The sequence below is a fragment of the Panthera leo genome, chromosome C1 (genome assembly GCF_018350215.1).
Source record: "Panthera leo isolate Ple1 chromosome C1, P.leo_Ple1_pat1.1, whole genome shotgun sequence".
In the NCBI taxonomy this organism is placed as follows: domain Eukaryota; kingdom Metazoa; phylum Chordata; class Mammalia; order Carnivora; family Felidae; genus Panthera; species Panthera leo.
In genome coordinates this window covers 79,485,573-79,510,353 of record NC_056686.1, presented here as the reverse complement: position 1 = coordinate 79,510,353, position 24,781 = coordinate 79,485,573, and the positions used below count along the sequence as shown (strand labels likewise).

Below are 24,781 nucleotides of genomic sequence, written 5' to 3'. Positions count from 1 at the left end.
TTACGTGGTGTCCAGAGTGGCTCTGGAATATTTGGGGAGGCAGAGATTGCTTAAACATGAGAGCCGTGCCTCCTCTCACTAAGTAAGATAGAAGCTTGTGGACATGTTTCAGGTGAATATGTTTTCAAATAGTACTATTTTTACACACTAAAATGTAATATCTATATGCCAGTTGAACAACAATAACAACGTGAAGTCCAAAATTCTTACAGGAAAGACTAAATTAGTGCCAGCTATGTGCAAGATTCTCATAGTAGAGATTAAATTAGTAAAATATAATTTATTTCTCAGTGTATAGAGCCTATGATTCCATAATTCCACTGAATGCTTAAGTTCTATTAGTTTGGTATTAATTTCTACTCCACAATAATTAGTGACGGGACCTGGTTCTCTTTTATGACACTATGTAAATGTCCCTAGCAAGGCAAAGTAGAAAATGGGCATACCATTCTTGCTGCAGTGAGCGGCCACCTCAAAAGGATAGCTCCAAGCCCCAAAATTCATTAATGAGACCATATCAAGTAAGAGTCAAGACTGATTAATACATAAAATCAAGGTGTAGATATTTTAGGTAAAAGCAAAGTTCTGGGATTATACTCATATCAAGTCTATAAAGACATTTTTTTTAATGCTTATTTATTTTTGAGAGAGAAAGACAGAGCAAGAGTGGGGGAGGGGCAGAGAGAGAGGGAGACACAGAATCGGAAGCAGGTTCCAGGCTCTCAGCTGTCAGCACAGAGCCTGACACGGGGTTTGAACTCGTGAACTGCGAGATCATGACCTGAGCCGAAGTCGGACGCTCAACTGACTAAGCCACCCAGGTGCCCCTAAAGACATTTTTTATGTATTTTGCTATTGTTTAATAATTAAGAAACTATTTTTATTTTTAATCATTCTCAAAAAAAATGTAAATCCAAATCTAGAAATTAGTTAGTACTGGCATGTAATAGATATTCATTTTATGCTATCCTGAGGACTCAGGGAAACATGCACTACCTCCATTCTCATGATTTCTAACTTTTTCTCCTCCAAAGATATTTTTAAATATGGAACTTTTAGAGATTATTTTTCTAGAGAAATTCCTCTACTCTGTGCCAAATGGTTTTGAAATATTCATCATTTCTCTCTGACGATGAACTATGTGGTATTGCTTCTGCTTTGAAAAACAAAGGAAAAATGTGTTTACAGTTTCACTTTGAGACTCTCTAGAGAGAATTCTTATAACAGTGAATGGTAAATACATTTTAAACAAAAAGTTGGTTCAAAACTAGAAACAAATAGCAATACCCCACTTGATTCATGGGCCACCAAAGTGTTTGGAGAATCAGTTGATAGAATTTTCAGTGTTTTGATCAACTATGAAAGTGGGTTAGTCCCAGCTGATAATGTATCATGACTGGTGTGTTTTGAACCTGCCACGCATCTTCCCACTTGTGAAGCCTTCACTTTGCTCAGCAGGTTTTGAAAAATTGTCAGCCTTTTCCTAATAGATACAGGAACTGACAATATTGATTATTTTGGAGTTCTTTGACTTCCTTAAAAGATACTCATGAAGTCTAGTTCTTCTCTTTTAAACTACTGCAACTCTATTGAGTTTTCTATTTGCGTTGCTGTTGCAATCCTGTGCCTACCCAGGAATTGTATTCAGATACATTCCAATGGGCTGCGGATAAATTCTTTGACCCTTTGTCAGTCTGTCCAGGTCAGATCCCCTTGTTGATTAAGGTAACTCACAATAAATAAATAGGCAGGAACCTTTCTGGCTGCAATTGATAGGAGCCAAATGAGCTAATTTAGGCAAAAGGGGATTTTACTGGAGGGATTGGGGTATCTTACAGCTAAATAGCCTGAAAGAAAAGCTAGGGAGCAGCTGTGGCCCAAGGACAACTGGAAACAGGGACACAGCTGGGACTCATGCCCTCCGCCTTGCCTCTCTATGCGCTCCCTTCATTCCCTTTTGCTGCAGATCGAATTTCTCCAGCCATGGGGTACACAGCCTCTGGGCTCTGCCGACCCATATGGCTCACCTCTCTGGTGAGCTGAAGGCCCCTTCGTGAAAAGAAAAAGACACTCCTTTTCCCTGAATGCAGCCCTCTACCAGGGCCCAAGGTTCAGTCAGCACAAACAAGTGAGATTTCAGCCTAAACTCAGCTCTTGGCCTGGGCGCCGTTGCCTGGGGTACAAACTGAATCTAGTTCCCCAGCACAGATCTAATTTCTCATAGCCTCTATGTTTTTGTGATGTGTTTATGCTTCCCTTGAAGTCCCCCACCTCCTTTTGCTCAGTGCCCAGCCATTCCTATCTTTAGGTGTCTCTTCCCTTCCTAAGATGGGGGCAACAGAGTGGCAGCCTGCTTTCCTCAACAAAGGGCTTACGTGAATTAAAAGGGATTATGCTTTGAAGGGGGAAACTAGCCTCTAATCACCCAGAGAAGGACACAGTGGCCCGAGACAGAGGTGCTCTGAGCGGTGTTGTATGTCCGTTGCTGTCCCTCCATAAACCGAGGGCTTGGAGTGATCTCCTGTTCGTGTGGCCACCGCCATGGGCTTTGTGAGACAGATCCAGCTTTTGCTCTGGAAGAACTGGACCCTGAGGAAAAGGCAAAAGGTAAGAAGGGCAGTCTGTGGTCTCAAAGTGAGGTGGAGAGCAAAGAAACGGTGGAGAGGGTGAGGTGGGGGTGGGGTGGGGAAGGTGAGAGGTCAGTGGGCTCCTTGCCATTTAGCACGGAAGTAACAGCTGGCTGCTCTGTGAACCTCTCTGACAAGTGTCCTTCATAGGAAGACATGTTTCTTTGTCCAGAGATGGGCCCTTTCCTCCTGCAGCCCAGCACGGTCAATTGTAGTCTTCTTTTGCCCTCCCTGCATGTGAATCCACAGCCTGCCCATCCCTTCCCCCACCCCCTGGTGTTGAAACCTGCCATTCCAGTCCACAAGCCCTTTGAGCATCCATACTCTGCTGTGTGGGAAGATCCTAAGCCCTGAAGAACAGGCTCAAAGGAAAACAACACTCCAAGAGCTTTCCAGAACAGTGATACTGTATTTCATTGATTCTATGAGTTACACTGGCTTTTCACACTTTCACATTTCTGACATTGGGTGCAGCGTGTGGTCAACTGGCACCTTAACTGGACACATTTGTTTCCTAGTGTGCAAGAAGTAACATTGTGCCTTACAATTGATGGTGTCTTAGATTCAATGAGATACAACTGCTTATCACCCAGCCCGGATTTTCACTGAGCCCTTTCAGTGAAAGGGGCTGATACGTGGCTGGGCTGGACCAGGGATGTAAAAGAAAAAGACACAGATTATACCCTGGACTCACTTCCAGTCTGGCTGGGGAAACCTGAAGGGTGTTTTGAGACCAAGAGCAATAAAAGGTAGGACAGGCCAGATATCCCCTGAGAAGTATAGGCGAGAGCCACAGGGGATCAGAGGACCCCAAGGGTATACATGCAAATGCCAACTGGCTTCTAATTTTTTTTTCTGGAAAGGGGTGAAGTAAATAGGTAACTATAAAGAAATATGCACTTTGCTATAGCCTTGCAGTCTTGGAAACGTCAAATGACTAAAGATGCTGGAGGAGGAAGGAAGGAGGAAGGACCCAGGGGTGGATAGAGCTGAGATTAGACAGACTAGAGGCAGGCAAGGCAGGGAGACTTTGGAAGGAGGACGGGGAGGAAGAAGAGAATGGATTTGTTCCAAGCCTCAATTTGAGATGGGTATATGCAGGCGGCACAGGGTTTTCCTGGGTGTTGGAAAAAATGTTAGGGAAGAAGGGGCCATCTGGTAGAACATCTGAAGACCTGTGATTGTCTCGGTCAGAGTTCAGTCAGAGAAAATCTGGAATGTAAAAAGGTGTTAGCTAAGTACAAAGCTGCTACCCACGTGGGTGGAAGAGAGCAAGGTATCATAGAGGCAGCAATGGCAGGACACAGCTCCCACCCCCAGTGCTGAGGGAACCAAAGGAAGGACGTGGAATTGGTAGCACTTGGAAACACTGAGAAGATGCTGGCAGAGCTGTAACTCACACCTGTGAGGAAGGGGCACAATGAGGCTGCTCCTGGGGTCCCCTGCCCAGAGGGACCCTGGCTGGTAGGTGGGTTTGGAGCAGAGGGACAATAGCTTAATAACTAGCCCAAAGGGAGCAAGCAGCAAAGGAGACAGTCCAACCATGTGCACAGGTGGTTGGTCCTTTCTGCCGTGTGTGTGGCTTGGATAGGACTTAGGGAGGCTGCAGAGGGAAGCCAAGTTAGGATCCCCTCATATTTGGGAAACACCACTCTCCTCAGGCTGCTTTCCTTTGTCAAAGCAACTCTGATTTTCCAAAGTGTTGAAGTCAGTTGTTGCCCTCAGGAGCCAAGTGCTAACAGTAATCAGAGACTCAGTCCCTGGCTTCCAAGAGCTTCCCTTCCAGAATGAAAATAGACAAAAGTTAAGCAAGATTCACTATTTTTTTTTTTTAACGTTTATTTATTATTGAGAGACAGAGAGAGACAGACCGTGAACAGGGGAGGGGCAGAGAGAGAGGGAGACATAGAATCTGAAGCGGGCTCCAGGCTCTGAGCTGTCAGCACAGAGCCCGACGTGGGGCTTGAACTCATGAACCTCGAGATGACCTGAGCCAAAGTTGGATGCTTAACCGGCTGAGCCACCCAGGTGCCCCAAGACTCACTATTTTTTTAAGTTTATTTATTTATTTATTTATTTTTTTTGAGAGAGAGTGCACACTAGTGAGGGAGGGGCAGAGAGAGAGAGGGAGACAGAGAATCACAAGCAGGCTCCTCACTGCCAGAGCAGAGCCTGATGCGGGGCTCGAACACATGAAACATGAGATCGTGACCTGAGCTGCAATGGAGAGTCGGACGCTTAACTGACTGAGCCACCCAGGTGCCCCAAACAAGATTCACTATTAAATCCATTTATTTATTAATGTGTTCCTTGAATCAACCAGTACTTATTAATCAGTAGGCACTGTGCCAGGTGCTGGGTACGCAATGGCAAACAAGACAAGCATGGTCTTTGTCCACAAGATGTTCACCATCTGTGAAATGCCAAGGAAAACCCAATCAGCAACTGTTTTCTTTATCTCGTTTCCTGAAGAAATTAAGAATATCACTTAATTCTACTCGCAATGTGCTCTTTGTGGCCTTCAGACAATATGCTTGAGGACTTTACCTGCTGAAATGATTCTATTTCTGTGTCAGGCATGCTGCTATTACAGAGAACGACCCTATTTTTAAAGACGGGATTTGGCTCAGAGTCCCTCACAACCTCCTCTCCCTTTCCCTGATGTTGGTGGGTGTCCCCTGTTCGGGGACTCTTTCTTTCTCATGGTGTTCTCCGCAGAGGAACACCTGGCCAGCCTCTCTGTGGTGAGATAGGACCAGCTGGGCTGAGAACCTTGACTGGGGGAATCTCCTAAGACTAGACCCAGTCTGGGCTGACATTCATTTGGTGTCATCCCGATGGCCTGGAATTTGAGATCTCTGCCCGGTATGCCTCCAGCCGACTTCCCAATGTTACCATATTCCAGGAATTTCCAGGATGTCTGAGGAAGATGGGGGCATCTTCCACAGCCCCCTGCAGCCCTGACAGGGGTCTGTGGCTCCTTCCCTAAGCTTTTGGTTCTTCTGGAAGCTTTTGCCTCTACAAATAGTGACTGTAAGGAAAGTACAACACACCTAGCCTGCAACTCAGCTCCCAGGTTTTTACTTGCTCAAACGTCCGTGGTCTTTGGGTGTTTACTATTGTGAGCAACAGCAAAACAGGTATCAAATGTCCCCATTCCTCTTCTCCCAACCCCTGACGGAAGAAGATGAAAATCTTTAGATCCGGGCTTTCCTCCCACCCCTTTTTAAAAATTTTCTTACGGGGCGCCTGGGTGGCTCAGTCGGTTGAGCGCCGACTTCGGCTCAGGTCACGATCTCGCGGTCCGTGAGTTCGAGCCCCGCATCGGGCCCCTGTGCTGACAGCTCAGAGCCCGGAGCCTGTTTCAATTCTGTGTCTCCCTCTCTCTGACCCTCCCCCATTCATGCTCTGTCTCTCTCTGTCTCAAAAATAAATAAACGTTAAAAAAAAAAAAATTTTCTTCCTCCGTTAACATGTATCAAGTATTACCAAGTGCCTGGCACTGTAGTGTCACCTCAGCTCCATGGGAGAGATACCACTGGTGTCTCCACAGGTACTGATGAGGTCAATGAGGCTTCAGAGGTTAGTGACGGGTGGGACTGGTCCTGGGACTTCAGGACAGGCAGATATGGCCGTGACCCCACACTGTGGTCATGGAGACCACAAAGATAGGGTGGCCATCTAATTTATTATCCAAACTGGGGCAGTTCTGAAAGTGAAAGGAGGTACTAGGAGCAATGGCACCAGGGCAATAAATGGAAACTAACACTTAACCTGGCAAACTGGGCTGTATGATCACCCTATACATCCAGCACAGCCCAGTGAGTCAGACACAGCCCCTGCTCTCATGGAATTTGGAGCCCGGTGGGAGCTCACACCTGCACAAAATTACCGACAGAATAGTGCGCGCAACAGTGGAGTAGAAGGAAGCGTGGGGTGGGAGGTGAGGATGAGCTCCGGGCGCTCAGAAGAGAAATGGGGTTTGGAGAGTGTGAGAGAAGACTTCTCAAGCCTAGCCCTAGAACATGCACTTCCAATGACGAGAGCTCTCCCCACTGCCCCAGACAAATAAACACCCGCCCGTATCTGCTACGGGCCAGGCACTGTGCCAGGTTTATAAAGATCACTGGGTGTGTTTCCTGCCCCTGAGAGCTCCCGGTGCAAGGCCTCCTTGGTGTTCTCCCCTTGTCCCAGCTTCCATGTCAGAGCAGGATATTTGGGGAGGCCTGAGGACTCATGAGAGTAGGGGGGGTTATTATGACCTGGGCACGTGCTAGGCCTGTGGCCTTTGGTTCCAGGCCCAGCAATAGGCAAGGAGAACCTGGCAGGTGCAGGGAGGGTGGGCAGCCCGCTGCAAGCCTGCCCAGGTCCCAGGGTAGATTCATCCAGGCTAAGAATCCTGGCTGGGTTGTTGGTGCAGAAGGGAGAATCAAGCAGTTCATTTCAAGCCTTGGCTACCCACCTTTAAATTGGAAACAGACTAGGAGGGAAGGAAATCTAGCTGGCGGAGATTTAAAACAACAAGCACAATTCTGCCCTTCCTTGCAACCCCTCCTCCCCCATGTAGACTGAGCTATAAAGAGAGGGGGAGGGGAAGAAAAAAAAAAGGAGAGAGAGAGAGAACAAGGAAATACCAGTTAGGGGAAAAAAAAAAATTTCCACCGGCCCCTTCTGAGCCTTGGCTGGGCTTAATTAAAGTTACAGACATGTTTAAAGGGAAAGGGTGGGGGGAGTCAGAGCCGCCTTCAAAACATGTTTTTAATTACGCTGTGGAATTTCTCCCTGGGGTATGCCTGCGCACAGTTGAGCATCAAGGACAAGGATGCCGCTTTGGGGTGGGGATGCTGAGCATGACTGGGGTGGGGACCATGGGGAGAGGTTGTTGTGAGGACCTGCCCATCTGGAAAAGAATTGCCAGTGGTCTTTGTGCAGGAGGGAGTGTGAAATGCGGCCCCTCCAAGACAAACGTCGCAGAGTTAGAACAATAGCACTGACCTCTCAACAGACGTGTTTCATTTACCAAGCTCTACCTGTGCTGGTGGTTCTCAGACCCAGCTGCACAATTGGAATTACCTGAGAAGTGTTAAAAACAAACAAACAAAAACCAACCTGATGTCCGGTGTAATTGATGTGGGGCACAACCTGAGCTCCCCACCTGATTCCAGCTGGCAGCCACCTGGGACCTGCCTTGAAAGAAGGTGGTCAAGAGGGGGTGGGGGGCAGACAACAGCAGCCCTAACTCCGAGATACGGTGGAGAGGAACACCTGCAGAGCCACACTAGTCCTAGGCCAGGCAAAGAATGAAGGAGGAAAAGGAGAATTCTGATCTGGTCTCCCACTTGGCGTGGGGGTGGGGGGATGGGGGACTTCAAATCACAATGTCCTGCAAAGACCAGATACTTCAAAAATACAAGGAGTGAGTGAGGAGAGGAGAGAACGTGTGTGACAAACACTGGAAGGGATGTGTGTGTGTGCTAGCTTGGGTTTGGGAATTTTATCCACGGACGGGTAGGCCAGGCTGGCCCATCCCTCCCCTGGTGCAAGCCCCTCTAACAGATGGAGCAAGGGACAGTGGGTGGTCAGTAACTCAAGAAGCCCATGTTTCCAAACCAGCAAATGAACAGTTCTGAATCCAGAAAGGGAGAAAGAGAGGGGACCTGAATGTGAGTGGAGGGCAGACCTAAGACCTCACAGGTAAAAAGTAAATGAGATCTCTTTGCTCTTTAGCCTTTACAATGTGCTGTGACCTACAGCGTCCCTGTGATCTCTGTGAAAGTGAGGGTCAATAATAAATGATATGTGTCTGTTGAATGTTACCTTGTACCCGATTCTGCTCTAGGTGTTTCACATTCACTTCCTCCTCTCATCCACTCTGGGGGGGGGGGGGGCAGGGGGAGGCCCTGGTATCAGCCCCCATTTTACAGATGAAGTCCTGAGACATGGAGAGATTGAATGGGTTACCCAAAGTCATACAGCTAATAGGGAGCAGAGCTGGATAAAAACCTCAGTACTGACACTCTCAACTCTTTGTGTATGCTGAAGGACGAAACGGTCTCATTTCACAGATGAGAAAACTGAGATTCAGTGATGAAACAAGCCCCAAAGTGATTCTTATCCCAGATCTTCCCATTCCCAAATGTCTCACATACCAGACTACTCCGGATAGACATTGCTACGTGGAAGGAAGCTGACTGACTTGGAAGAAAGCCAAGGTTGCAAGCAATTGTCTTAAGGGGAAGAATCTGATGTGTGGAATCTGGGCTAGTTGTCTCGCTTCCTTGGTGAAGACACCAGGAACAACTTCCGGTTTCATTGCTCGTACTTGTCACTCACATGGTTATCTTGCCAGACTTGCTTCCCGGTCTTACTCATTGACAGAAGGACCTAGGATAGAAGGCATGGAGCCAGTGTACAGAACATGCCTCGGGGGGTGCAGTTTGTTAAATCTGCAAAGTGTTGGTGACTTGAGCCTCTGTGTCACCTCCACCTCCTCCAGGAACCTCCTAGACCAGTCTCAGCAAAGGTTCGTTCATTCCATACTTATGGGGCACCTATCATGAAGCTGGCCCTGTGTCGGGTGTGGAATCAAAGTAGTGACAAGGATAGACATGGCCCCTGCCCTTAGGAAGCTCGTAACCAGTGAGGGTTCCATTTCCATGAAGGAGTAAGGACTCTGATTTACAATGAGTGATAAGGGGAGTGCAGGGTGCTGTGGGAACAGCTGTGCTGGGGAGGGTGTTAACAGTGAGATAGGGTCCCTGGGGAAGAGGCTCAATACCCTCCTCCTTTGGTTTGCTTGCCCTAGGGGAACTGCCAACATTCCAATGGTTATCCAATGGGGTCAGTCTTTGTAACACTGGATGGGAATTGGCCAATTTAGATGCTTTGCCATCTTATAGAAAAATGTGTACGGGGAGCCCTGAAAAGTGAGTGTCTTAAGGAAAATTTATATCATATATAATAATATTTTGGTGTGTTTCCTCTAACATATCTTCCCTAGACATATTTTGAATAAAACATTGAGTAAAAAGTTATAACCTTGAGGCACCTGGGTGGCTCAATTGGTTGAGCATCTGACTCTTGATTTCGGTTCAGGTCATGATCTCAGGGTTCATGAGACAGAACTCCAAGTCAGGCTCTGGGCTCTGCACAAACCACAGAACCTGCTTGGGATTCTCCTTCTCCCTCTCTCTGTGCCCCCCACCACTTGTGGGCTCATGCACACCCAAGTGCACTCTCTCTCTAAAAATAAACTTAAAAAAATAAGTTCCAACTGCAACCACCTGCCCTATGCATGTTTTGTTTTTTCTTCAATACATTATCCTTTCCCCTGCACTGATTTATGTTACAATTTGCAATAGTTCCATAGCCAGCATACTCTACTAGCAGGAAAGGAACAAATATTCACTGAGTACCTGCTGTGGTGTCTATCACTTTGCTGAGCACTTATGTACATTTCTTTGAAAGGAACGGCAAACGGTCAGGGCACCTGGGTGGCTCAGTTGGTTAAGTGTCCAATTCTTGGTTTCAGCTCAGGTCATGATGTCATGGTTTATGAGTTTGAGCCCTGAGTTGGGCTCCACACGCTGCCAGTGTGGAATCTGCTTGGGACTCTCTCTCTGCCCCTCCCTTGCTCTTTCTTGCTCTCTCATTCTCTCTCTCAAAATAAATAAACTTAAAAAAAAAGAAGAAGAAGAAAGGAATGACAAAGGGTCAAAGACCATGCAAATGACCCCTAGCTGATCTATATATACTTAAGTCTCTATTCTTAGCCATCAGCAAAAGTTCTCCTTCAGATCTTAGGAGTTTCCTTCCTAAGGTCTCTGGAGTGGGGGTTGGGTAGAATTGCTATTCCATTTCCCCAATTCACATGCCCCCTCCTCTTCTTCCCTCCCACAGTCCCACGCCTGCAACAGAATATGGCTGTGCAATGCCACAGAATATGGCTGAAACAACCAGTTGCTTCTTCCTTTGGAGTCAAGTCCTTAAACTCTAATTGAACCTATATTTTAGTAATGGCTTTCAACCATGTGTTGTTAGCAGCAGCCAGAATTGTAAAAACTCACAATAGTATGCCCTGCTTTCTTCCTTTAAGCAACAAGAAATTGTGGAAGGAAAGATGTCGGTAAACAGATTTTTATTGACCTTGCTATGGATCACAGTACTTAGGAGTCATTTGCTCATTCATTCAGTGACCTCATATGCAAGGTCATTCATTGGCGATACACACGAGGTCTAGTGTGCACTAGAAGAAGGCAGGGCAGTGGAGAGATGCAGAAAGAGCACTGGTTCTGGAGACAGGAGGCTGGATTCTGGTTCAGATGTTGTCACTGCTATTCTGACACTACACAGGTCACCTGCCCTCTCTGGGCCTCATCTGCAGAATGAGAGGTTATAATGAAATCTTTGCTACCCGAAGCATTATCATTACCTGGGAGCTTGTTAGACATGTGAGATCCCGGTAGGCCTCTACAGAACAGAGTCTGTATTCACGTGCACAGTGACGTCTGAAAAGTACTGAAGCACCCATCTTGGTCCTTGCTGAAAATCTTTGTTAATGCAGTTTCCTAAAATAGAGGCAGAGCAGAACCCAAATGGACAAAAAGTCTTATTGGTCTAATATGTCAGGATAGAGGTAATGAGGGAGAGGCGACAAAAGGAGGAAGTCCTTTAGGAAATAGACCACAACCAAACCCTATTGCACAGATAGGTGCTGATTTGTGTGTCTTATCTGGGTGTGTTTCCAGTAATGTCTTAGCATCACTCTTCCTTCTTTTTGTTTTGTTTTTCCAGATTCGCTTTGTGGTGGAACTTGTATGGCCTTTATCTTTATTTCTGCTCTTGATCTGGTTAAGGAATGTCAACCCGCTCTACAGCCAACATGAATGTAAGCATAATGGAGGGGGGTAGCTCTGGCCAGCCTGGAGGTCCAATACTTTCGTTTAGGAAAGCCTTGGGGGCTAAGGGTGCCAGATTGGATCTACTTATCATTTCATGCCTACAGTACAAAAAACAGAGATTCATTAGCATCATACAAACTAATATTTTAATCCTACATCTTTGCAAATACTTGTATGTAGTTACTGAAGAATTGTGAAATTAGTTTTTGTTTCTGCCAGTTCTTTTCTTTTTTTTCCTATACTTAAACTCTTACTGGTTTTAAAAGCAGATTATAAATGAGTTTATTTTGGAGACAAGTCTAGGGATATGTTATATACGGTGCTAGAGAAAAATGAGAAGGGATGCTGTACAGCCACATGTAGTCATATATTATTTCTTGGATCCCAGAGGTACCTTGGGACATGGAATGAGCCTGTGAGTGCCTCTTTTATACTATGTCATGGTTTCCAGCCAGGATGACATCTTCTCCCTCTGAGCAGCTGACGTGCAGACCTCAGGAGTAATTCAAAGCTTCTCAGTCCTCTATTCTTGTTTTTTACTGTATTGTTCATGAGTTTTAAGCCTCAAGTTCTGGGTCAGTTTCCTGTTCATCAAACTCTTGCTTACACCCCAAGGAGCCCATAACCTGCAACCTTCTTGCATGCTTGGGGTAGGTGCTCATAAGAACATAAGGAATAGATGAACCTCCTTTCCTCCTAAAGTGTCAGCAACACTGTGGAGCCATCTTGAGCTAACATCCCTCCACCATCCCTCCTCTGTTCCCCTCCACACTTCCCTCCGTACCTCTACTAGAACATTTGTCTGTCTCCCCACTACACTGGGAGCTTGAGAGGAGAGAGCCTGTCTCTGGTACTCAGCATAGGGCCTGACATCTATTAGAGGCTCCTGCTTCTTAAATGTTGACGAATGAAGGAAAACACCAGAGGGGCCAGGATCCTTCCTGCAGAGGCCCCAGCAACTAGAACCAGCATCCTGTGTGATTCCCAAGACTAACTCCTTGTCTTCATTTCCTGTCCTCAAGGCCATTTTCCCAACAAGGCGATGCCCTCAGCAGGAATGTTGCCGTGGCTTCAGGGGATGTTCTGCAATGTGAACAATCCTTGTTTTCAAAGTCCCACCCCGGGAGAATCTCCTGGAATTGTGTCAAACTATAACGACTCCATGTAAGTGTTGAGATTCCCCCGAATCTTGAGAGCACTGGTTCTTAACCTGAGGAGCTAACAACCCTTCTGAGAAACCGATGAAAACCCCCATCCCCCAAAATGGACACACACATAAAATATTACATTGTGCATATGATTTGGGGGGAGTCGTGGACTCCAGGCTAATGACCTCTCATCTGGGGTCTAATTTCAAGTCAAATCACATAGAAAGAGAATCTGCCTTTGGAATTCCCTTTCAGAGCAGGAGGTAGGAGAACATAATGTGAGCATGTCCTATGGACAGAGGCTCAGGAATGCTCACAGGGTTGTCCTTTACCCACTGAGCTGATCTTCAACTTACATCTGAGGGACACCAACAAGGGGTTGTTGGGAAGTGGGCTTCACTATACTTGTATAACAACACAGGTCAGATGGAAAAGGATATTTGGTTACTCCGGTTGTTTTCCTTAGAGGAGCTCCAGATATAATTCCTCTAGGACAAACCTGTATTTTGACTCAAGAAAAGGAGCACTTGGCAAGTCAGCCCAATGCTCAGAGGTAGCCTTCCCCATTGGGAACAAACGATGGCTGTTTTTGCCCTACAATGGCAGAGTAGAGTAATTGCAACAGAGACTTATGGCCTGTTAGCCTATAATATGTATCTGTTCGCTAATCCCTGGAATATAGGAAGATAGAAGAGGGAACATCTGTTTTCCTAAGAATGTCAGGGAGGTGACATTTTAGTTGGGCTCACGTGGTTGCAAACACCACCTGGAGATTTTAACTTGTAATCTACAACTTCAGCTTGAGTCTCCCTGAGGTACGTGAGAGGAAACACCCACCCAACCATAGAGATCCCATGGGGTTATATGATGGGATCAGAAGAGTTTTGGAGATGCCTCAGTGGAGGCTAGATGGAGCTTTGGTGGACTGGCACTAGAGGTGTCTATAATCTGAGGGAGTTGGGGAAGAAGGGCTTCAGACTCCAGCTGTACTTGGCATTTGAACCAGGAAATATAGGTCTCACATTTCACACACTTGTTGCAGGTGAAATATTGACTTATTCAAGGTTCTTTTGCTTGCAAGGCACAGAAACCCATTCAAACAAGCTGAAGCTCTAGAGACAAATATATGATTTGGACACTAGACCTCCTTGCAAAGTCAAGGGAAGCCAAGCAGGCCTCAGGACAAGAACTGGACGGCTGGGGACCAGCTCTCTTCTGTCTGGGCCTACAGGGTTCAGCCCTCTGGCCCACTCTGGGCATCTACTACATTCACCTCTCTCCATGGACCAATGTCCCTGCTTCTCAAAGCCCAGGCTGGCTCTGGTTGTCTAGTTCAGAGCACCTTGCCCCAGCCAATCATAAGAGCATCCTTGACTACCATTCAAATTCCTGGGAACATAGCTGATTGGTTCAGCTTCATTTTGTTGTCCAGTTAGCCATGGGAGAGGGTGTGTGTGTGTGTGTGTGTGTGTGTGCGCGCGCGCGCATGCACACATGCAGGGAGGAATTGGAGATTTAGCATGGCTGTCCCTGCCTATGAATGGCTGGAAGGGCAGGTGTCAGAGAAGTGGCAATGGTTGGAAAGAACTTCCAGTAATATCTTCTAATGTCATCCTGCTTAAGGCTTCTCTGGACAGAAGACACACAGAGCATGGGGTTGAGAGGTGACCCAGCCCTGCCAAAACTAGAAAACGAAACAAATTGCTCACCAGCTCTATTAGCCTATATGTACAACAAAGTTCAAATGTCCTTTTCTCCTTTGACCTTCACAGTATAATAAGGATACATAATGTAGTAGCTGGGTCAAGCATGTGGTATCTTAAAGAATAGCAAGAGTGTTATTATTATTATGAAAATGACAACGATATCTTTCCTGATGAAGCTTTGTCTTTCTTACAGCTTGGCACGAGTGTTTCGAGATTTTCAAGAACTCCTTATGGATGCACCAGAGAGCCAGCACCTTGGCCATGTTTGGAAAGAACTTCAAACTTTTTCCCAACTCATGGACACCCTCCGGACTCACCCTGAGAGAGTTGCAGGTGTGCTGCTCTTGCGTGTTCTCAACCATCACTTGCTTCATCCATCAGGGAGACAGAAGGCACAGGAAAGAGCAGGGAGATTTGATGGGAAAAGGTACTAGAGGAGGCAGGAAGGAATGGATATAGAGGTGGCATGAAGTTCACCTTGGGGAGGACTCCTCTTTCCATCAGCTTCGAAGTTAGGAAATTGAAGAGGGCAGGAAAGTTCTCATTCCAGGTAAGTCTAGAGACAGAAAGGAAAATGCCGAGAGAGGTTGTACCCTGGGAAGTATGAAGCTAGATTAGATGTGGAAGCAGGAAGAAAGAGGTAAAAGGAAAGGTGTGGAACTGTTTTCATAGAGCACTAGAGAGCAAGCTAGCCAAAGATGTGTGGAAGCAATGCCAAGTAAGGGGCCAGGGAGGTCAGAGTGCATATGTGTATTGTGGCATAAATATATACGATCATTCCATTTCTTCCAGGGATATTCAGCATCCCAGACCCTGAGGCAGAGCAGGTGCATAGGTGGGTGATACAGCCCTGGGGGGATACAGGGAGGTGCTGCAGAAAGTCCAGGAGGCAAGCGGTTGAGGGCAGTGACTGGAAGACATGCATCGGGTCCAGGCTGTATAAGGATGGATGATGGGATGCCAGAAGTGCTGAAATGGCCAGGAGGAAATGGGGGTACAAAGGAATAGAGGTCTCCTGAAGTTCCATGATCCTGTTTAAGGACTGGGGAACTGAGCAGGATGGAAGGCTTGGTGACTTCAAAGAGTGATCTATGTGGATTCAGGATTTCCATAGCAGGCGGGAGCAATGAGAACGAGCCCCTGGGGGTGGCCACGGTGGCTGAAGTAGAGCAGAGGTGAAGGTAGGCGATGGGGAGGTTGAGGGAAAGAGAGGCCAGGCCATTGGGTCACTGAGTTTGTGCGGGCGAATAGAGGAGCCGGGCATCAGGGTAGGAGAGCCACCTGGGCTCAGAAACAGTGAGAGCTGGATATGGCAGAGGCCTGAGCACCAGCTGGAACCCTATCCCCCTTCCCACCTGCCCCCAGGAGAGCAAATGAGCATCAGGGAGGGAGCAAGCCTCGACAGAAATCCAGTCTTTACAGTCCTGCAGGCAGAGAAAAGGCTGCCAGTGCAGGAACTGTTAAGGGATGTGGCTCAGAGGCTGGGACGGAAGAGGTTTGGAGATGCTGGATCATCCTATGTTCCTGGGATAGGGATGGGGGGCAGTGACTCTCAGGATGACCTTGGAGGATGACAGGGACAAGCAAGGGTCTACCAAGGGGATAGGAGGGGCTGGATAGAACAGCTCCTGCTCAGGGTTCCAAACAAGACGAGCGGGAGAATGGCACACATCAGCCCTCTGGGGCTCCTCACCCATGCAGCTCGACACACAGATCAGAGTGGGTGGTCACCCCGAGGGCTCCCAGGACTGAGAGAACAGTGACCATAACCTGGGGAGGGCGGTGGAGGGAAGCAGGCGGGCTTCCAGAGCTCAGGACAGTCAGGAGGGGAAAGTTCTTTTAGGAGAATTCCCACCGGGCCACCTTCTCCTTCCTCTGCCTATTGGAGCAATGAAGGACAGGGGCATGTTCAGATGGCATGTTAAGATTACTTCATTACATTTTAATTCTTTCAAAAATAGTGACATATGTTCTTTGTGTAGTAACTTTCTACAAACCAGATTATAAACACTACCTTCTTTGCTGCTCTGGATAGAAGAGTTTACTTAGCTCAAGCTAAGTAAGGTGTGAGTAAAATCAACATTTTAATGGTAAGAAAAAAAGGGGGAGAGGCAGCAACCAGAGAACACTTTTGCCCAGGATTAAAGAAGCAGATGAGAACATGGCTGTGCAACCGCTCGAGTGATTGTCCACCCCATTCATCCAGTGGGATCTGGAAGGAGGCAGACATTTCGTTTCGGTATCTGATTGTCAGATGGAGTCCAGCTGGGAGGAAATGTAAAGGAAGTCATTTCAAACCACAATTTCTCTGTGGTCTTTACAGTGTGTACATGAGAACCAAAGTCACTACTTGCTAACCCCAACACGGGCCTACTTTTGAGTTGGCATACAGGTGGTTCCTTCTGCAGGCCTCCAGGCTGTGAGGGAAATTCTCTAATTGAGAGCAGTTTTGGCGGTCTGGGGAGACAGGGTCAGCCAAGGCTGCCCAAAGGAATTTGGGGGCTGGAAGCAAAGATTTCGCGGAACCCCTGACCTTGGTGGCCGTGAGAGGGGACCATCCCCAAAGTCTCTGAAGGAATTCTAGGCCAGGGACTGGGGTCCACCATCAGCATGGCAGACTACTTTAGGGTCCATTCTAGGGTCACTTGGGGACCTTGCTCACTGTGAACATTTGTCCTCAACCCAAAGCTCCATTGGAGGGTAAAGCCTTTGAGAGCAAGGTGGGCGGCTGTCGTTGGTATGTGCTTTTGCCTGTCAGTTCCCAGTCACCTGGGAAAGTATGCCGATGGTTGACCCAGGCGGCCTTTTCTTTTCCTAGCAAACCTGTAGTGCAGCATTCTCAGCAGGGGAGGATTAATGGTAAAACACCAGACATGAAGCCCCCTCCCCTCTCACCCCCAAGCAAGCACTGTGGTCTCTCAATCATCTTCAAACACCTTCTTCCCATGAGCCCTACACATTCTCCTTGCTTCTCTCCCACCCCAACCCTCAGCTCCCCTCAGCTCCATGGGCCTCAGCATCCCCCTCCCCCAGCCTCTTCCCAGGGAAGAGAACAAGAAGAACCACATTTTAAACAAAATTTATTTTTCTTTCCTCAGGCCCCCAGTTCACATTTCTCCCTCAGGAGTCTGGTAGAGCTTCTGTCTGGTATCAGCCACCTCTTACATTTTGGGCCCCACACTCTCCCTACAGGGTGGCCCCCACCCCTCTGCAGGTGTGTGGAACCAGCACACTCCTGCCCCTTCTCCCTGGGGCCACAGCAACCCAGTCACCTGGGGTGGGGGGGAATGGCTACCCTCTCCAAGCAAGATATTTGTATGTAAGTTCAGGTGAGTTAGTTAAAGAATAACGAATTGATCAACAGTCTGATGGGGTCCCTAATCTCAGGTCCCGACAATAGGTATTTATTGGGTGCCTCCTGTCACTCCACAGGCATTTATTGAGGCCCTAATTCCATGTCAGGCTCTCATGCTGGGTGTCAGAGAGAGGTGACTTCAAGGGCTTACAGCTGTGTGCCCAGCACTGCTAGGTATGATGAGGGGTATCATGAAAGCAGGGTCTATAGTCCTCTACTCTCCAGAGATGTGTGTGTGTGTGTGTGTGTGTGTGTGTGTGTGTGTGTGTGTGTTGGGGGTGTCACTAAGCCAGTCTATGACATAATGCTATAGGTGAAGAAGTGATTGGGAGAAAGAACAACTGAGGTGGGGTTCAGGGGAAGGAAGAAAGGAAGCAGAGTTTGGAAGACGACATGACTCACATTAGCAGGGAAAGGGGAAGGCAAGAATAAAATAGAGCAGCACTTTTCAGACCCCTCCTGCTCCCAGAAGGGTTCCCTCTTGTATTCCAGTTCCCCTGAAGCCTTTGGGCTTTCCCTATGGGGAAGGTGGGGAGACTGGACTCCCTGGTGGCACAACGTCTGAGAGGCTGCTGTGGAGGGGAGTCTTGGGGCCGGGTGCCCCTGACCCAGTTGCATGGGCAGGCCCGTGGTGTTGTCCCACCCTCTTTTAAGAGGCAATCAGCAGCAACCTCAATCTGGACGAGCCCCGCAGGGAGAGGACCGACCTGAAAAACGGAAGTGAAGGCTGTCAAGCACTCAGCAGGGCAGGCCTCTAGGTCGCCTGGTGAGGAGAGAATGTGGGGGGTGGGAGAGGATGGGGTGCTGTGGTGTTAGAACCAGGAAGGAGCAGGGGCATTTGATAAGTAAAGTTAGTTAAAGAAGCACTAAGAGATAAGTTGTCAACCAGGCTCCCAGGGGAGCTGGGATATAGACAGAGGCATTTTCATGTAACACAGATGCTTTCCCTTGATGTTGAAATGATTTCATAAATATTTGGGCCTATAGCCTTCTTTGGTGGCCAGGGCCTCACGAACTGTGGCAGTGGCCTGCTTGAAGCTGAGTGTTGGCCCTGGAAGCAGGCAGTGGAGGTGGGTACCCTGGGTGTGAATCCCCCGGGAGGTGTCAGAATAATAACAACACATTCAGAACAAGCACTTATCCAGGGTTCACTGTTTTCGGGCCTGGGAGTTAGCCACTTCACAGTCCTTACCCCGAGTCACCCTCACAATAACCCTGTGAGTTGTGGCAAGTACAGACGCAAGGGTTCAATCACTTGCTGCAGGGTCACCTTAACTGTTAGGAGTCCTTTATGCCTCCTGATAAAACATTTCTGCTTCTGGAGAGCCTGGGTAACTCAGTTGGTTAAGCATCTGCCCAGTTGTACGGGCAGGCCCTTGGGGTTGACCCACCCTCAGGTCATAATCTCGTAGTTTGTGAGTTCAAGCCCCATGTTGGGCTCTGTGCTGACAGCTCAGAGCCTGGAGCCAGCTTCTTTTTTTTTTTTTTTTTATAATTTTTTTTAATGTTTATTTATTTTTGAAGGATCGAGAGACAGAGAGTGAGCAGGGAAGGGGCAGAGAGAGAGGGAGACACAGAATCCGAATCTGTCAGCACAGAGCCTGATGCGGGGCTTGAACTCACGATCTGTGAGATCACGACCTGAGCTGAAGTGGTGGCTTAGCCCACCGAGCCACCCAAGCGCCCCCTGGAGCCAACTTCTGATTCTGTGTCTCCCTCTCTCTGCCCCTCCACTGCTCACGCTGTCTCTCTCAAAAATAAATAAACATTTAAAAAAAAATTTGTTTTTAATTTCTGCTTCTAGTATGTTTTGAGTGAAGTCAGAGAGAATGTGACTGGGGCCGATCAGAGCATGAAATTACAAGTCCAGGCTATTGGCCATCTCCTCTTTCCCACTTGAAGTTTTTCTTGCCTCACACAGCCCCACCTCTCCTTGCCCATGTCAACACCCTAAGCTGAGAGCCTTAGCTGAGATGGCAGAAATGCCAGGAAGGGTCCTCTACCCTGTGACAACACAGTGTGGACACAGCATGTATGTCCTCTGACCCTAGATTAGGTTTTTTTCAACCTTAACACTAATGACATTTTGGACCAGATGGTTCCTCAGTTTGTAGTGAGGAGGGAAGTTATCCTGTCTACTGTGGAATGTGACCAGCATCCCTGGCCTTTACCCAATAGCACCTCCCCAGACAAAAATGTCTCCAGACGTTGCCAAATATTTCCAGGGGCGACAAAATTGCCCCACTTTAGCTCCTCACCCCCATCCGGTAGAGAGTCACTGTTACAGACCAACTCCACCAGGCATCTGATGACCCCTCCCCTGCCCTGAGCTAACTTTTTCCACCTTCTGTGCCTTCTCACTAAGTTTTGCCAGGCTGCGTCAGCAGTAAATGCTGTGACTGTGTTGGTGACAGCCTACTGGCAGGAGCCCTGACCTCCAAGCTCCGAGGGAACCCAAGAACGGAGTCTTCTGCTGAGAGCCAATTAGAAATGTTTCCAATCAGTTCTACATGTTTTTCCTTTTTTGACTCCTTCCCCATTTGTCACCCTGTTCTTTCATTCATATGCAGGAAGAGGGATACGAATTCGGGATGTCCTAAAAGATGAAGAAACACTGACGCTATTTCTCATGAAAAATATTGGCCTGTCTGACTCAGTCGTCTACCTTCTGGTCAACTCCCAAGTTCGTCCTGAGCAGGTGGGTGGATGTCACTGGTCCCTGGAGTGGAAAGGTGAGCCCTGAGCCTGAGAAAAACAGGGGAGACCTTGCATTATTTTTCCTTCTTGCTTTCACATTCAGAATCCATGCTTTGTTCCAAATATTCAGAAAAATACCTGGGGGTCACTTGAGATAATGGGCCTTCCCATCATAGGATTCTGAAGCAGGCCAAATCCTGGAAACACTTCAAACAGCTCAGATTTTTATAGCTGGAAAGAACCTTAGAGATCACGTAGCTCAGACTCCTCTTATATTTGAGGAAACTGGGGTTTCTTCATGTATTCATCAAATACTTAGGGACATTTTAGGTACCAGACTACAGTGTGAACAATACAGGCAAGCCCCTGCCTCTGGGAGCTTACATTCCAGTGGGAACAACAAGTAATAATCAAATAAGCGCTTCCAGGTTAAGATAGGTGCTGGGAAGAAAACGTGACAGAGTTGGGAGTTCGGGAGGAGCTGGGAGGCATGGGGTGGGGGCCTACTGAAATGAGACAGTCAGGGAGAGCCTTTCTGCCGAGGTGGTATCTGAGTAGACCTGCCTGAACAGAAGGCAGCCATGGAAATAACTGGAAGAGGAGAGTTCGGTGTGAAAACAGGCCACGCATGCGGTGTCTGAGTGTGCTGAGCTAACCTGCCCGGGTGGCAGACCTCTGATTTCCTGCATGTTTTCTTCTCAGTGCCAGGCAATCCGCATTGCACATTCTGACCTAATCCCCCCAGAATCTATTTCATGCACCTTCATAATCTCCTATAGGCATTCACAGTGTGTTCACCACTAACACAAGACTTTCTCATCTGTGAAAGTCTGGGCCTCACAGCCTCCTGCCCAGCCTCCTGGGCCTGTGGGTTCCTGGCGTGATGAACACGGTGAGAATGTAAGATAAGCAGTGGCCCCATAGTGCAGACGCCCCTCCTGCCTTTCCTGGCCAGGTCTGCACCTCCTCCAGACCCCAGGGAAGACTGAGACATAAACAGAGAATTTCAGAGCCGGTGTCAGTCCTGAGATAAAGTCTGAGCCCAGAGGAGGGAGGGGGATCCCACCCGCCTGGGCAGGGCTGGCTCCGTGGAAAGGGGTTTTCAAGCTGGTTCCCTGCACAGCAGTAAAGAAGCCCATACCTGCTTTTCTGGCTTCTCAGGCCCTGAGGTTTTCCCTGAAACTTCCTGAGGGGAACAGAGGGTCAGCCTTGAGGTGGTCCATCAGGGCCCTTGGGACTCAGTGCCCACAGCACCCAGGCCTTGTCCCTTGAAGTCAGGCCTGGTGGCCCTGCTCTGCTCTCCCTCCCACCCCCACCTGAGGGGGTGGTGGCTACAGCATTGATGGCTCATTCTCCCCTTTGCTTTCTCTTAGCTCATAAAACTTAAGTCCTGGAAATGCCTGTGATGACTTCCAGTTGGTAATAAAAGGGAGATGGAGATAAGGGCAGGAATTTAGGGGAAATTTCTTTCCAGTTCCTCACTGGCGTGACATTTGGATCTCTAGTTGCTGTGCTGCTGGCATCAGAGCTGAGCCTCTCACGTGGGGAGAAGGGGCCAGAGTCACTGGCTATTATTTAGGCTGCTTGCTCTGATTAGCTGGTCCTTCCCTGATCAGCAAACGTGAGAGCTTGAGTCGGGAACCCCAAACTCCTGCTGCTTGCAGATGCCAATGCTGTTGTCCCATCTCTCTCTGGGCCAATCCTGTTGTCCCAGCTCTCTCTGGGCCCCCCCATGCCCTCCCTGCTTCTCAGCCTGGTTGCGGGCTACACCTGCCTCCTGATCTCTAACTCAGTCTCCATCCAGCTGTGCAACTCCTTCCCAGCACCGTGCACCAGAGCTTTCCCCTACGGCAGCAGTGTTCTCTCTCTGTGCTGTCCAATATGGTAGCCACTAGCCGGATGCGGCTGGTAGCACTCAAGACAGGGCTAGTGCAGCTGAGGAACTGAATTTTAAATGTGATTTAATGTAGATCACTTTAAACTCATTATTATTATTTTCTCAATGTTTATTTTTGGGAGAGTGAGAGAGAGGGACAGAGTGAAAGCGGGGGGAGGGGCAGAGAGAGAGGGAGACATAGAATCCCGACGCGGGATTCGAACTCATGAACCGTGAGATCCTGACCTGAGCCGAAAATCAGAGGCTTAACTGACTGAGCCACCAGGTGCCCCGTGATTACTTTAAATTTAAAAAACCGTGTGTGGCTTACAGCTCTCTGATCGGTCATTCTCAGCAAACATGGGATTTTGTTCTTCACCATCAGGACTGGATGCCCCTCCTCGTCCTCTCTGCCTGGCATCCGAGCAGGTCTCCCTCCATCTAGGAAATTGTTAGACGATGAGAGTGGAATAGTTGTCTGGCTTGTCCCTCACCCCGCTCCCACACCCAGCTCTGTAAACTCCTGGACTTGCTTCAAGGTCCAGCTCAAGTGTTGCCTCCCCAATGAAATCATTCATAATCCCTCCTTTCTTTGTCTTGCCCCCTCCCTCTTCCCTACTCAACAAGGAGCAAAGAGGTAGTGATAAAGCACAAGCTCTCGGTTCAAATCTCAGCATGGCGGCACAGTTAACTATGTGACCTCAGGCAAGTTAAATAACCACTCTGTGCCTCTGTGTCCTCATTTGTAAAATGGAGACAGTAAAGGTGCCTACCATATTTGATTGTTATGGGGGTCAAAAAATTAATATATGTAAAGCACTTAGAACAGTGCCTGGCACACAGTAAACGCTCAGTAAACCCTGGCTATTCTTAACACTTCCCTCTTCTGTGCTCTGGTTTCACTGCATTCACTTTAGCACTTACCTGCTCTTTAAATGCCTGCATTTCCAGCTAACCGATAAACTCCTTGGAGAGCAAAAAACTCACCTTATTTTCTGTATCCCCAGTAACCGTTTTAGTCCCTGCAGAAAGGGACTCAGTGAAAGGGCATTGAATGGATGAGTCACTGAATGAAAGAATGAGCTGGAACCTCTGTGGTATCCCAGCTTTTCCACTAGCCTGCTGTGTAATTTTCTCAAGTCACCTAACCCCTCCTCCATCGCTTTTTTCCCCTAGAATATTAGAGGTTTGGACAAAGTGAGCTCATTGATTCCCTCCACCTCAGAATGTTTTAGATGCTGGGATTAGGGTTGGGGGTGAGATTTTGCCTGGGGATAAGAAGCAGAGTGTGGGCAAAACAGAAAGTCTCTGTTGGAACATGCACCCAGTTACAGTCCCCTGAGTTTGATGGAGTCCACATCAACCCAATGTCAGCCATGACCTGTGCCTCATTTAGCGGGTGATGGGGTGGGGTGGAGGGATGTAAGTAGTAGAGCCTAAACCTGCCCTGCTCTCCTGCCCCGAGAACTGTGTAATCTGAAGGTTTGAGGAGACTACAGAGACCAGGGAAGCTCAGGAACCTGTTCACAATACCTAGGTGTCAGGAGTCCAAGACTCCAGGAGGCCAGTTGGTATCCTAGGTGGCCAAGGCTCCCTGGGCAGGGTTGAGGTCTCCTTGGTCTCTGAGGCCATCATGGGGACTGTGATTCAGGGTCCAAGAGTCACTGCCCATGAGCTCCACAGGAGCTGTAGGCTGTGGGCTATCCAGCAGTTAGGGTCACCAGATCAAACACAGGATATCCAAGTTAGTTTGAATTTCAGATAAACAAATGATTTTTTAGCGTAAGTATGTCCCATTTGGACTCTATTTGGAACATACTCATACTAAAAGGTGCTCATGGTTTATCTGAAATCTAAATTTAACTGGGCATCCAGTATTTTTATTTGCTAAATCTATTGAGAAAGGAGAGAGGGGGTTGGTCTCTTGCCATCACTCTGAATGCATCCTAGCCACTCCCACTCCTCAGCTTCAGGGGAGTAGGTCCTGATGGTACCTTAGCATCATGCTAAGAACGGATCTCTCACATTTTAAGTGGCTCTCTGATAAAATGAGGCTTGGGAGCGTATAGTTTCCTGTGGCTGCTGTAACAAACCACCACAAACTTAGTGGCTTAAGACAACACAAATTTATTATGTTCTTGTTCTACAGGTCAGAAGTCTGAAAGTCAAGGTGTTGGCACAGCTACATTTCTTACTGGGGAATCTAGAGGGAAATCCATTTCCAGTTTCCAACATTCCTTGGCTGGTGGCCTCCCCAGCAGTGGCTAGTCAAGTCTTTCTCATATCACATTATTTTGACATTGTGTCTTCTACCTCCTTCTTCCACTAGGTTTAAAACAAAAACAAAAACAAAACAAAACAAAGCAAAAAACCCTTGTGATTCCATTGGGTCCACCCAGATAATCCAAAATAATCTCCTGGTCTAAAAGTCAGCTAATTAGCAAGCCTTAATTCCACCTGCAATTCTAATTC

General features: G+C 47.9%; 1 protein-coding gene across 1 annotated transcript in view; it reads left to right on the top strand.

The window, feature by feature from the left end:
• The first annotated feature begins 2,497 nt into the window (after positions 1-2,497).
• ABCA4 (ATP binding cassette subfamily A member 4) overlaps positions 2,498-24,781 on the top strand; it is a 132,562-nt gene continuing 110,278 nt past the window's right edge. Inside the window, exons 1-5 of the mRNA XM_042952903.1 lie at positions 2,498-2,607; positions 11,421-11,514; positions 12,550-12,691; positions 14,575-14,714; positions 20,307-20,434. Of these exons, the coding sequence (XP_042808837.1) occupies positions 2,542-2,607; positions 11,421-11,514; positions 12,550-12,691; positions 14,575-14,714; positions 20,307-20,434 (570 nt within the window). The 5' untranslated portion in view covers positions 2,498-2,541. The remainder of the gene's footprint in view (positions 2,608-11,420; positions 11,515-12,549; positions 12,692-14,574; positions 14,715-20,306; positions 20,435-24,781) is intronic.